At 40.1% G+C, this 14,193-nt stretch overlaps 1 protein-coding gene across 4 annotated transcripts in view; it reads right to left on the reverse strand.

The window, feature by feature from the left end:
• The window catches only part of dop1b (DOP1 leucine zipper like protein B), a 150,884-nt gene that overhangs the window by 125,817 nt on the left and 10,874 nt on the right, over positions 1-14,193 (reverse strand). For 2 of the 4 annotated variants that reach the window (XM_043701242.2, XM_087992538.1), the window contains exon 2: positions 2,355-2,520. In XM_043701242.2, the coding sequence (XP_043557177.2) occupies positions 2,355-2,492 (138 nt within the window). In that variant the 5' untranslated portion in view covers positions 2,493-2,520. Of the gene's footprint in view, positions 1-2,354; positions 2,521-3,518; positions 3,652-14,193 lie in introns of those variants that run through there. The other 2 variants (XM_087992537.1, XM_087992539.1) reach the window with 2 other exon arrangements.

Below are 14,193 nucleotides of genomic sequence, written 5' to 3' on the forward strand. Positions count from 1 at the left end.
GCTACTTTCAAGGAACCATGAACCTGGGTCCCTCTGTTTAACAATACTCCCCTGGGTCCTTTTATTAATTGTATAAATTCTGCCCTTACCAAAATGCAACTCCTGATATTTATCTAAATTAAACTTTATCTGCCACTTCTCGGCCCACTGGCCCATCTGATCAAGATCTCACTGTACTCTTAAATAACTTTCTTCACAGTCCACTAGGCCACCAAAAACATTTAAAAGATATTTGGCCAAGTACATGAATAGGGAAATTTTACAGAGATATGGACCAGGAGCAGGCAGGTGGGACTAGTTTAGTTTGGGATTACGTTCAGCATGGACTGATTGGAACGAAGGGCCCGTTTCCACGCTGTATGACTCTATGAAGGTTACTTGGATTCCTTTGTCATGAATGGGACTCAGACTAGAATGACAACAAATCTCATGCTGGAGTTAGAGTTGCTGTTGCAATATGTGTGGATTCCCCACATGAACATTTTGGGAGATGTTTAGACTTTTTAGCTATTCCATGCATTCAGTTAATATATGCACAACACAGTCTGTTTATAACAGTGAAAGAGGAGGAAAAGCACTAACAAAATACTCAAACTCTCCTTACTCAGAGCACTGGATTGCTCCTATCAATAATTAGACAGGGAACTTCTCTTTGAAAAGGAAAAACACTCCATCCTTGACATTTGAAAACCCTTTGAACTTAAATGACACTGCCCTTAAAATCAGGATAATAATATGTTGACTTTCTGCTTTTAATCCAAATAATTGACCATTGCCGACATTCAAAAAAAATGCAGCTTTGAAGCAATGCTGAATATCACATTTTTAAACAAATTCACAAAATTCTTGTGAACTGCATTTAGTTATTTATATTGCTGTAGAGGAGGAGCATTTCATTCAAAATGGGACAGCATGGTGGCTCAGTGGTGAGCACTGTAGCCTCTCAGCGCCAGAAACCCAGGATCAATTCCCACCTTGGGCCACAGTCTGTGTGGAGTTTGTACATTCTCCCAGTGTCTGCATGGGTTTCCTCCTACAATCCAAAGATGTGCAGGTCAGGTGAATGGGCCATACTAAATTGCCGTAGTGTTGGTGCATGAGTCAGGGGTAAATATAGGGTAGGGAAATGGGTCAGGGTGGGTTACACTTCAGAGGGTCGGTGTGGACTTGTTGGATCAAATGGTTTCCACACTGTAGGGAATCTAGTCTAATCTAAAACAAAAAATTCCAGAAAAGTACTTTTTCTCTCAAGCACAAGAAAATTAAACAATCTTTAGCCATAATGGAAGACAAAGTGGGGCGGCTTTGGGGGGGGTCTTTTCAGCATGGCAATATGTAATTACTGGAGTGCTGCAGGCATCGGGGCCAGATTTGGCCACAATTGCTGATAATGACTTGGAGAACACAAGTGAGGGTGTGTACTATAGCAGACATACAAAAACAAAAAAAGGTGGGAAGGCAAGGGGCAACGAGTCTGTTGGAAGATGTAGGTAGATTAAATAAGTGAGCAAAAACTTGGCTGAATGGAATCCCATATAGGAAAATGCGAGGTTCTGCACTTTGGCAGGAAGTATGGAGGAGCTGAATATTATTTTAACAAAGGAGAGAGACTGCAGAAGGATTTGAGGTCCCTGAGCATGCATCACAAAAGCATTATCCAAGTTCAGCAGGTAATATAGAGGAGTCAAATAGAAAATGTTGCTTTTTATTTCAAAAGGGAATGGAATATAAAAAGTAGGGAGGTTTTCCTCAAACTACAAAAAACACAGGTGAGACCACAGCTGAAATATTCCGAACAGTTTTGGGCACCTTTCCTGAGCAAAGATATATTGACATTAGTGGATATATAGGCATTAGTGGATATATAGAGAATGTTCACGAGGGTGATCCCAATACGGAGGGATTATTTTACAAAGAGAGGTTGAGCGTGTTGGGCCTGTATTCACTGGAGTTTAGAAAAAAAAAACAAGGCAAATTTAAATGAAAAAGGTCAGATTTTTATTGGGCTTTACAGGGTAAATGTTGAGAAGCTGTTTCCCTTTTTAGGAGTGTCTAGGACCAAAGGGCGTAATCTCAGAATAAGAAGTTACCCATTTAAGACAGATGAGGAGGAATTTCTAAGGGTAAAAAGCCTATGAAATTCTTTACTACAGTGGGCTATACAGCCCATGCTGTTAAGTATATTCTAGATGGAGACAGATTTTTAAATGAGTAAGAAAAATCAAGGGTTATTGTGATAAGGCAGGAAAAAGGATTATTAAATCAGCTATGATTTTGTTGAAGGGCAGACGAGACTTGATGGACCAAATGGCCATCTATATCTAATGATCTTATGATGGAATACATCTACTCACCTTGTTCAGCTTTCCCAATGATGAGATAAGGTCTGCCCACTCACTGGAGGACTCAAAGTTCTTCAAAGCTTTATCAATTGTGGCAGAGTAGCTTCTGTACCGATAATCATTGATGAGATTTAACTCTTCTTGCTCCATCTCTCTTACTCATAGCAGCATCCACAGTCTTCAAGAACAGGAGGTGGTGAGGTTCATCAGAAGGCATTTGCAAAATAAAAGTGAGCATATAAATATAAAGCAGCTATTAATTTCAAAAAACTTTTACTTCCAGATATACCAGTCACACGCCTTAGGTAAGCAATGTAAATAAAACACAATTAGTTCCAACATTTTAAAGAATCGATACTGTGTTGGATGGAATTGCAGTCAATGCAAAGTAGACTTTTAAAAAAAACAAATTCACTTGCACTCTGGCGTGATAAAAATATGTTGCAGAAGAATATACACGTTTATCAAACCGATTTCAAATAACAAATGCAAACGTCACTCTTATTTAAATCAAAGCAACTCAAGTCGTAGGAAATATGCATGCGAATCTGAAGTTTATTTGAAGACCGGTTGCCAAGGTAATTTGTTAATCTACTTTTATTTGTGAACCTGCACGTTCCCCTCCACGCCACATAATCGTGTCTCAGAACTCCAAGAGCGTTCCTGCACAGCATCGCTCGGTCAAAATCCTCCCTGACAGCACTGTGGATGGGCCTACACAATAACTGCAGTGATTCGAGAAGATAACCCATTGGGGGAAAACGAGGGATGTGTAATAAGCACTGACCTATCCAGTAATGCCCACATTTCTTGTCCAAAAAAAAACTCTTCCCTTCTGAAGGCATGACTCATATACGGATCTACAATTACAAAAGTTCCATTCTTGATGGGCGAGTCTCACCCGTGTCAGCAGGTCGTTACGCTGTTTGGGAAAACCACAGCAAGCTGTGCTAATATTCACCTTTCTCGGCAGGCAGATATAGGAAATTCCAACTAGTCCCTCTGACCTGGAAATGATTGTGTGACTGGCAGCATTATTTGCATTACAAAATTACTTGTATTTTAACTGTTCCCTTTAAATTCTGCCAATTTATGTTTTGAAGCTCTGAAGTCCTTGCTGTTACTAAATCAAATTGAAACACTTTAGCTAACACACACTTTTCAAACAATAATCACCTGTTTCCAAAGGAAAACTGCATCCGCTGCTGCTACATCCAACCCATTCAGTGTAAATCAGAAATCAATCCTGGGAGATCTGCATGGCTTCGTATAACACTCCCCAAAAACACTTAACCAGCCGTTCTACTAGCTGTGGAAGAAATTTCTATAAAGCATTCCGTAAAAATGCGAGACAAGTTACTTTCTCTCAGGCAGAAAGGCAATACTTGAACAGTCATCGAAATTACGATAAAAGCAAACTTGTGCTGATACTGAAAATCTTAAATAAGAAACCTAACGAGCTAGAGAAAGTCATCAAATCGGGCAACACCTTTGGAGAGAAAACAGTTAACGTTGAGTTCGAATGGTCTCCTAATACTACAGACTGGTTTAGAACCTGTGCAGGGTGTTTTGTTTTACAGAGTCAATCAATCATATACAACAAACCGAACCTCGTGAGGTGGCGGACAATTCTGGCGTCAACACAAAACACATGAATAAAGTGAAAATCACTGCGGGGGAGTCCACATGAATAAATGTCGGTTTGTACATTGGAGACTTAGTGCACGGGGAGCGCCATGCGCCACTATTTCAACTGATAATTCAGCCAACTCCCAGCATTACTCGGGAGTCTTGAGGTTCAGGTGAGTTGTGTGTACATATTACTGTTACTTTGGACTGAAAATCTAAGCAGCCATTGATTTGTGCAACATAACCCTGGATAGACTGTTCTGGAATGCATTGTTTTTATTTGGAGGAGGATGTCGGATTTCTAAAAAAAAAACACACAAGTGAAAAATTTTCATCTTAAAACACTCAGGCACCTTAAGTGAACGAAAGACTGAACATAGGGAAATAATTGATCTTTGTCACAAGTATGTCAAAAAGGTCCATCAACTTATTGCATTGTTACATCAATTTGAAAAGCACTGCATTGAGATTTCAGAAAAACAGTGACCTGACTGACATATTAGAAATCATTAAGTAGCATCTTAAAAGGTTGGGGGGGGTGGACATACTTCCTTTTCTTCATGCAGGTGATGAGGACATTGCTGGGTAGGCCAATTGGCCACCCCATAGGGCAATCATGGGTCACCCACATCGCTGTTGATCTGGAATCACAGTGTCCAGACCTGATAAGGGTGACAGTTTCCTTCTCTCAAATAGGGACATTAATAAACCAACTGGGTTTTTTTCCCAACAATCGAAATGGATTCATGGTCATTATTGGACTCTTCATTCCAGATTTTTAAAAGAAATTCAAACTCTGCCACATGCTATAATGGGATTCAAACCTGGGGCCCCAGAACACAACATTTAGAAACAAATCGAGGGGACAAGGGTCACATTCCATCTGTAATCTTAACTGAAAAGGCAAGTACCGATCAACACAGGACACACTGCACAAACCTTCTGCTCAAAACTGCAAACATACTTTTCTAGTGCCTGTACATCTCCCTTATCCTTCAATAGCATCCACATCAACTGGTTTGCTTCCACACCCTGTCATATAAACAAATAAAAACCATAGCACTATGTTTAAAAATAACTAAGCCAATCTTTTTGATAAGATTATTCCAGAATGTTGCAGGATTAGTTTTGCCTGAGAACGACACTTGGAACCATTCAATGACATTTTTCTGAATCAATGGTATGCATTGTCCAGAACATCCAGTCAGTGGCAAAAGTGCCATTTCAACTGCCCACTTACAATGTAACAGCAAAGACCAGAAAGTGCAGTATCGAGAAGGCAAATGGTGACTGCAATTTTGCTCCCACTCTGTCATGAACGTCAGACAGGCCCTTGACAGTCTCTCTTCAGTCCACTGATTTACATCACCTTTAACCAGTGCTCAAGACATGACAGTTTCCCAAGAAAATTATCAGGGCAGCAAGTAAAATCAAAGAAAAGGATAATGCCGGAAAAACTGCAATGATACGGAAACAGCATTAAACCTGTCAAAGGAATATTCAACTCAGTTGTAAGTACAATTAATAGGAAAGGTTTGGAAGAATATGGGCCAGGTACTGGCAGGTGGGCCTAGATTTCATTTGGATATCTGGTCAGCATGGACGAGTTGGACTGAAGGGTCTGTTTCTGCGCTGTACATCTCTATGACTCGATAACATTTGGAAGCGAATGGACTTGTTATTGAGAGGCAGCATGGATTTGTGCCGGGAAGGTCATGTCTCACTAACTTGACTGAGTTTTATTTTTGAGGTGACAAGAATGATTGATTAGGGAAAGGCAGTGGATGTTGTCTATGTGTACTTTTAAGGCATTTGATAAGATACTTCATGGCAGGAGGGTACAGAAGGTAGAGTCTCATGGGATCTGGGGTGAGCTGGCTAGATGGATACTAAACTGGCTTACTCATAGGAGTCAGAGAGAAGCTGTGAATGGGCGCTTTTTGGAATGGAAATCAATAACTAATAGTGGTGATCTGCAGGGATCAGTGCTGGCACCTTTGATAATATCCCAGAAGATCTGGAGGAAAATGTAGGTGGCCTGATTACTAGGTTTGTGGATGACACCAAAATTAAAGAGTTACAGCTAATGATGAGAATTGTCAAAGCAGGATAGAGATAAAATTGCAGATTTGGGCCGAGAAATGGCAAATGGAGTTTAATCCAGACAAATGCAAGGTCGTGCATTTTGGAAGATCAAATTCAGGTGCAAATTACACAGTAAATGGCAGAACCCTTAGAAGCATTTACATAGAGGGATCTGGGCATACAGGTCCACAGATTCCTGAAGGTGGCAACACAAATGGATACGGTGGTCAAGGCGGCATGCAGCACACTTGCCTTCATCAGCCAGAACATTGAACATAAAAGTTGGCAAATGCAACTGTACAAAAAGAAAACTTGAATTCAGCCACATTTGGAAATCTGCACGCAGTTCTGGTCGCCAAAAAGATGTGGATACTTGGGAAATGGTGCAGGGAAGGTTTGCCAGGATGCTGCCTGGTCTGGAGGGTTTTAGTTAAATTTATTATTGTCACATGTACCCAAGTACAGTGGAAATATTTGGTTTTGTATGCAGTATACGCAGATCATAACATACAAAGATCATGGGGTGATCGAACAGAGCAGGAATACAAAGTTACAGCTACAGAGAAGGTGCACAAAAAGCAAGATAGACATTCTGAGGAAGGGATGGATAAACTTGGAATGTCGTCACTGGGAAGACAGAGGCTGAGGGATTACCTGATAGAGGTCTTCATAATTAAGTGAAGCGTAGATTGGGAAGTTAGCCAGAAGCTTTTTCCTCAGGGTGGAAAAGGTCAACTATAAGAGGGTAAAGGTTCAAGGTGAGATGGAGGGGCAGAGTTTGGGAGAAGTGCAGGGAAAATGTTTCATGCAGAGAATGGTGGGTGGCTGAACGCACTGCCAGTGGAAGTGATGAAAGTAGAACACGTTAGCAACACGTAAAGGTGTATCTTGGTAGATACGGGAGAGGTGAACAGAGGGATAGAAATCATGTTTAGGCAATAAGTAGCTGCCAAAATAAGGACTAGGAATTGGCGCAGGCTTAGTGGGCCGAAGGGCCAGTCCTTGTGCTGTATTGTTCTTTGTTCAAGAAAGCTTAAAATCAGTAAGCCAACTAGTTCCTTGCTTTATGGGTACAGTCACAATGTTTAAAAGATATTTGGATAAGTACATGAAAAAGAAATGCTTGGAGGGATATGGACCAAGTACAGGCAAGTGGGACTTGTTCAGTGAAGGATTATGGTCAGGATGGACTAGTTGGACTGAAGGATCTGTTTCCATGTTGTATAACTCTATAGTCAATCAATGTGAACCCTCTAATTTAAGGCTACATATGTTCAGAAAGACCAAACTGGGGAAAAAGTAGCAGATCCTATTCAATGAACAATGTTCAAATTTAATTGAGATTAGGGTTTTTTAAAAAAAAAGTCACTTTGATTAAAACCTTCTAGCTTTTACGTATGCGCAACAGAAGAACATGAGCTACATCACCACCAGTTGATGGAAGGCTTATGGTATTAGGTTTGAATGGGAGGTGTGTGTAGTTATTTTGAAATTTGTTACAAACATTGATCCATTGTCTAGTGGAAATTTAAATGTTGTGGTGTATAGGAAATTAATGCTTTCCTTGTGTTATAGCTTTAAATTTAATGAAACATGGATAATAGAAGAAATGAAGTAATTCAAATTTTGCTCTGTGCAAAACTAAATCACATTTTGTTTGTATTCATAAAGAATTTGCTACTACACAATTGAATAAAGAATTTAGTGAGGATGTAAAAGGAGCCTCTGAAAATGTTAAAAGCAATCCTTATGCCAATCTCAAGCACCCTCAGTAAAAAGTGAATTGTATTCAGCCTTCAACACAGCACAACCTTGCCATTCACACTACAAAGATCAACGTGTTCCTCAGCCTAAACTATGCTTAACTAACTTCCTTCAATCATTGAAAATGATTGCCTCCTACTATTCTCCTCCCTCAAATCACCTCCCTACTCCAGACAAGGCATGTTCCCCTCCCCAACAATGCTGATGTCGCACTTTCAGCTGAACAGATTCTAAAAGGTGATCCATGTAAAGGGTTTAGCATCGCCAGGTGCACTATGGTGTTGGAGAGTCACGGGATATCAAAATGCAGAAAATGATCCTTCAGCCCATCAAATCTGCACCAGTCAAAATGTAGTGCTTATTGTAATCCCTTTCTCCAGCTATTGCCTCATTGCTTTGCAGGTCTTAACATTGCAAGTGCACATTAAATATTTCTGAAGTATTATGAAGGTTTCTGTCTCTACCCAGCTTTACAGCTAGTCAGTTCTAGATTCTCTCAACCCACCGAGTGAAAATGGTTTTCTTCATTGTACTTTGCTCAAAACTGCATGAATCCACGCAAGACTTTGTTAACTCATTTTTTTAGATAAAAATCAGCCTAAACATTATGGCACAGACAACAGCACACAGGAGGCTAACACCTTCAACATATTCTCTGGGCTGACACCAATTGGTAAAGTTAACCTGAGAATGTAACTTTTAAAAATATGTTTTGCGATTTACATATGAAAGAAGTGAAACTAACCCATGGTCATTCTAACAGATGAGAGACTTAAGTAATCAAGGTATTTTTCAACGTACAATTTCAGTTACATCACACTGTAAACTTTTGCTATAAATTCTGTGTTTTACAATTGTGTCCTCCACAACCACCTGAAGGAGCAGCACTCCGAAAGCTAGTGTGCTTTCAATTAAACCTGTTGGACTATAACCTGGTGTTGTGTGATTTTTAGCTTTGTATATCCCTTCTCAGTCTCCTCTGCTCCAAGGGAAACAAGCCCAATCGGTCTTCATAACAAACTCTACAAGCCACACAATATCCTGGTCAATCTCCTCTGCACCCTCCCTAATGTAATCACATCCTTCTGATAATGTGGATTCTAGAACTGCGCACAGTACTCCAGCTGTTGCCCAATTAGCATTTTCAAATAACAAGAGTTCCAGCATAACCTTCCTGCTCTTAAACTCTATTCCTTTGCTAACAAAGGTGATGCTCAATATGCCTTCTTAAACACCTTACCTACTGGTCCTTCTACCTTAAGTGATTGGTAGCTATGTCCATAAATGGTCCCTCTCATCTTGGTGTTCCCCAGGATTGTACCGATCACCAGGTATTCCTTTCCCGTGTTTGTCCTCCCAAGTGCATCACCTCACTTAGCAGATGGAATTCCATTTGCCACTGATCAGCCCATCTAACCTGTAATCCAAGCCTGTCCACATCATTATTTACCACCCCACAAATTTTTGTATCCTTTGCAAACTTAAGTGATCAATTCCTCCTACATCGAAGTGGAAATCATTCTTATAAGCCACAAACAGCAAGGTCTCCAGTCTGATCCCTGTGGGACCCCATTGGATACAGGCTTCCTTCCACAAAAATTTCCTTCAACCAGGACCGTCCCTTAAAACCAAAAGTATCAACTGAATTATCAAGGTGATTAGATACTTCAACTAATCTATTTTGATTTGCACTCCTCAGTGCACTTGAGGGGCTAGGAAAAGCTCCAAGTAAATCCAAATAAAAACTGAAGTAAATGGTGTGAAAACAAACAACCAGAGTATTCATGAATATGGTAACAGGATCCCACAGCAATAGGAAATCATGCAGCCACATGCACCCATGACTGGCACCTACATCCTAAATGGGACTGATATATTTAAACAGATTTACCAACTCAAGACTGGGCATCCATGATTTGCTGTAGGCCACCAACAAAACCATACTCCAAACATTCTGCAATCTCATTGCTCATAGGGCTTTTGCCCTAAACGTCGATTTTCCTGCTCCTCAGATGCTGCCTGACCCGCTGTGCTTTTCCAGCACCACTCTAATGTAGACTCTGATCTGCAGTCCTTGTTTTTACCTACCATATCATCATGATAGGCGATCAATCCTGGTTCAAATAAGAGTGCAGGAGGGCAATCCATGAGCAACACAAACGTTGGCTGAAGGAGACAGACACAGAGACACAGACAGTTATGAATAGCAGTGGACAATTGAACTCACTGGGAATGGGGCTTCCTCATTGGCATTAATTGTGTTGGAAATGCTTCAGCCTTATCCACAATGTTCACTTCAAAACGCTGAGTTAATAACCCTGCTCCACCTCCTCCTGACTTTCCAACATCACAAATGCCAGTCTGCAGCCAAATTCAATTCACTCCATGTGACATCAAAAACTGACTGAAGGCGGAGACAATGCAAAAAGGTCATGTATCTTGAAAATATTCTGGCTGTGGTATTAAACATTTGTGTCCTCCTAAACAAGCCACCCCTACCTCAAGCAATCCACGGCTGTTACAATACTGGCACCCACCCAGTAATGTGGACAATTGCCCAGTTATATCCTGCCCTCAAAAACATATAGGAAAAATTCAACATAGCTAATTACCACCCCATAGGACTACTCCTGATCAATTAGATGGAAGGGGTCATTGGCAGTGCAGTCAAGTGGCATCTGCAGAGCAGTAACCTGTTCACTGACATCAAAGAGCTCTACTGAAATGGTGTGGAAATTGGGGGGCAAAAAAGAAAATCAATCATTGTTTGGAATCATAGCTGGCACATAGGAAGATAGTTGTGGTTGTTGGAGGTCAATCATCTCTGCTCGAGGATATCTCTACAAGAATTCCTCAGGGTAGTGTCCTCAGCTCAACTATCTTCATCTGCTTTAAAATGTCTTCATTTGATCACAAGATCAACAATGAAGAAGTTTGCTGTGACTGCGTTCATGATGTAGAGTTGCCGGTGTTGGATCGAGGTGGACGAGGTCAGAAGTCACACAATACCGAGTTATAGTCCAATAGATTTATTTGAAATCATTTGATTTTATTTGATTTCAAATAAACCTGTTGGACTATAACCTGATGTTGTGTGATTTCTGACCTTGCATAACGTTCGGCATCATTCTTGACTTGTAGGACTATGTAGTAGTCCACATCCAAATACAGCAAGACCTAGAGAAAATCCAGGGTTTTGCGGGCAAGTCACAAGTGACATTCGAGCTACACAATACCAAAGCTATAGCCGTCTCCAACTAGAGAGAATCTAACTATTTCTCCTTAGCATTCAATGACATTACTTTTGCTAACTTCCCCACTAACATTGTGGGGGCTACAACTGACCAGAACTGAACTAAACTAGCCATGTAAATACAGTGGTTACAAATATAGATCAGAGGTTAAAAACTCAGCAAGGAATTCTCCTCCCATTTCCCCAGTACCTGTCCACCTTGTCCTCAAGGCACAAGTAGAGTGTGATAGATTTCTCCCCATTTGGATTTCAAATCCAATCCAAGCCTCAAATACCACACATGTTGCCCTTGCAACTCCCATAGATCAAAAGCTTGGATACACTGTTAAATCAACATCCCATTATGCTGAAAACAAATTCTAATAATTCAAAATAAAGTATGTTTCAGGGCTCTTGCCAAGTTCCTTCTCTCAAAACATCAAAAAGAAAGTTAAATAATCAATCATTCTTCTCATGTGCTGTTTTGCAATTGGCGTTTTGTGCCAACTTACGACTACATTTATTCCCCTATAAAGCGACTGCACTTTTTAAAGCAAGAAAAAAGTTGAGCTTCTTCATACATTGACATGAGCAAATGGTGCTATCAAAATGGCAGCTCTTTCAAACAGCATCAACAGAAGATGAACTCAAAATTCTTCTTGGCAACTCAAGAAGAAAAAGTCAATTCAGGATAGGAATATCACAGAGTGAATGTTACAGAGTAGGGAAAAGATTGTCAATTTGTATTCAGTGAGCACAATGTTTATTAAAAGTATGAGGTATTTAAGAGTTTTATTTTCAAATAGAAAGTATGTAAAACCTGGGATTTTATTTTGGCGAAATTTGGTGGAATATATAACAGCATCGCTCATGATTGAAGGGATTTAAATAAATGCATAACTTGTTTTTAAAAAGGAAAGACAGCTGTCCCTGGGAATAAGAGGCCATTAGCCTCCTGTACCAGGACAGGAATCACACGTGGATTATTTTGGTATCGTCATTTGAAGTGAAAAAGAACCTTGCAAAAAGCACACACAATGAGAATGGAGAGCATTAACTTATCCAAGATGCGGTCACTTTAAAACTAACAGACTGCGTTGCCTCCATTCTGAACGGCTGTTTACTATGAGGTAATCCTTTCCAACAATCACTTGATACAAATTATGTTCAGCAGATGTCTGTGCCAAGGCTCCCACACTCCCAAGTGTGGCAAAGCTCAGTTGAGACACCATGCAATGGACCAACCCATCCACCAAAACTTGAAAAGACTTCAAAACGTGACAAACCTAAGCGCTCAAGGCTGGAATGATCTCTCCTGACCAAAAGCATGAACAGCATTGGCTGCACTGACAAATGTAAAATGGTAACCACAGAAGGGTAGGTCATTTGTTACATATGAGCAGGGATTGGCCTCAGATCTGCTCCTGTCTCATAATATTCTTAAAGACCTCAAATGGGTTCCTGGCTTAGATTTTTCTAAAAATACAAGTCAATCTCTTGTTTAAAAAAAAAACTCAATGAATATTTAAGCAGGTTTAGGGCATGATAAATAACTTTAAAAAAGTAACACCACTCCTCAGTGCCGACACGCCTTTCCAACTTAACCGGTTCTTGATGCTACATCACAAGAGCAAATTACATCAGCAATTCCTTGCCAGTGGGAAGAGAAATTCACGAATGCTTCTGCAGGCATCCCAAAGCAATAAAAACAATGAGCTGGACAGTAACCCGATGAAAGTAAGCAATAACTCTATTGCTTACTCCCAATAGAGTTCCCAATGAGCAATTTTGTTCCAATTACTTCCATGCCGTCTGTCATATGCACAATTATTTTGCTATGAACAGAAGGAAAATTCATCCACAAACTGCAGGAGCAGACCTGCTCCTACCACATCAACGTGCTCAAAGTGGAAACCCCTTGACCCCCCAAGTGGTAACCAACCATTAGAAAAAAAAAATAGAATTAACGTGTGGCAATTATAAGCCTGGGGCAGCAAAACTCAATATACAAAAACAAAAGGTGCTGGAAATCTGAAAACAAGGGGAGAAAATATTAGAAAGACTCAGCAAAATCTGTGGACAGAGGAAGAGTTAATTTTTCAAGGGACCTTTCATCCGAATTTCTGAATCCATTTGAAACATGAACTGACTCTCTCTCCATAGATGCAGCTAGACCTATACAATGTTCCCAGCATTAAATTTTAAAATAGAAGATTAATATTTCATAGCCATTTTCAATCATGATTGCTTGCAATAGCAGAAGCTAATCCTCTGGCCCACATCCAAAAGGGGGGCATGCTTGCATGATATAGGTGAATGCACCCACCCCTTCGATCCATCATCACTTTTCAAAGAGGACAACAGAAGTAAATATGGGAATTTTCATGGCAGATAGAGGTGGAAGTTTAAAACATAACAATAAAAACCTTACAGAAAAAAATCAAATATCATACTGCATAGCAACACTGCTTTGAAAATGTAATAACTGTATAGATAAAATGTAAGGTAAGAAACAGTTTCACCAAGTTGTTAGCAGATATACTGAGGAAAAATACATGAATTACATGCAAGTACAATGCAAACTGAGAATGTTAGTTTCAACAGAAAATGCTGGAGAAACTCAGGTCTGGCAGCATCTATGGAGAGAGAAACAGAGTTAATTTTGAGTCCAATATGACTCTTTAGAACTTTTCCTGATTTCTGAAGAATCAGAGAGACTTAAAATGTTAACCATTTCTCTCTCTCCAAAAGACGTTGACTGATTGGAGTTTCTCCAGCATTTTCTGTTTTATTTCAGATTTTCAGCATCTGCAATATGTTGCTTTAACTTGTTATTCTCAGCGATTGGTTTTAAATTAGATCTGATAGTGAAAGATTTTGCCATTATTATCTGTTCATAAAACATGGGCATCAACAGCAAGTTTGTCTATCTTAGACAGTTCTTCAGGCAGTGGTACAGCTCAGCTCAGGTGCTGTAGATACACTCTCAGAAGTTGGGGAAATTCAGTCATGGCAAAATTGGAACCTTACAGGGAATTAGTGATGTTCTTTGTTGGAGATAGTCATTGCCTGGTTTACAAATGCACCTTGCCACATAGCAGCCCAAACACGAACATTTGCTGCAAGTGGACGGGTACGGCT

This window comes from Chiloscyllium plagiosum, unplaced genomic scaffold, assembly GCF_037043375.1.
Source record: "Chiloscyllium plagiosum isolate Xiang-an unplaced genomic scaffold, Cpla_swu_hap1 HiC_scaffold_12, whole genome shotgun sequence".
Classification (NCBI taxonomy): domain Eukaryota; kingdom Metazoa; phylum Chordata; class Chondrichthyes; order Orectolobiformes; family Hemiscylliidae; genus Chiloscyllium; species Chiloscyllium plagiosum.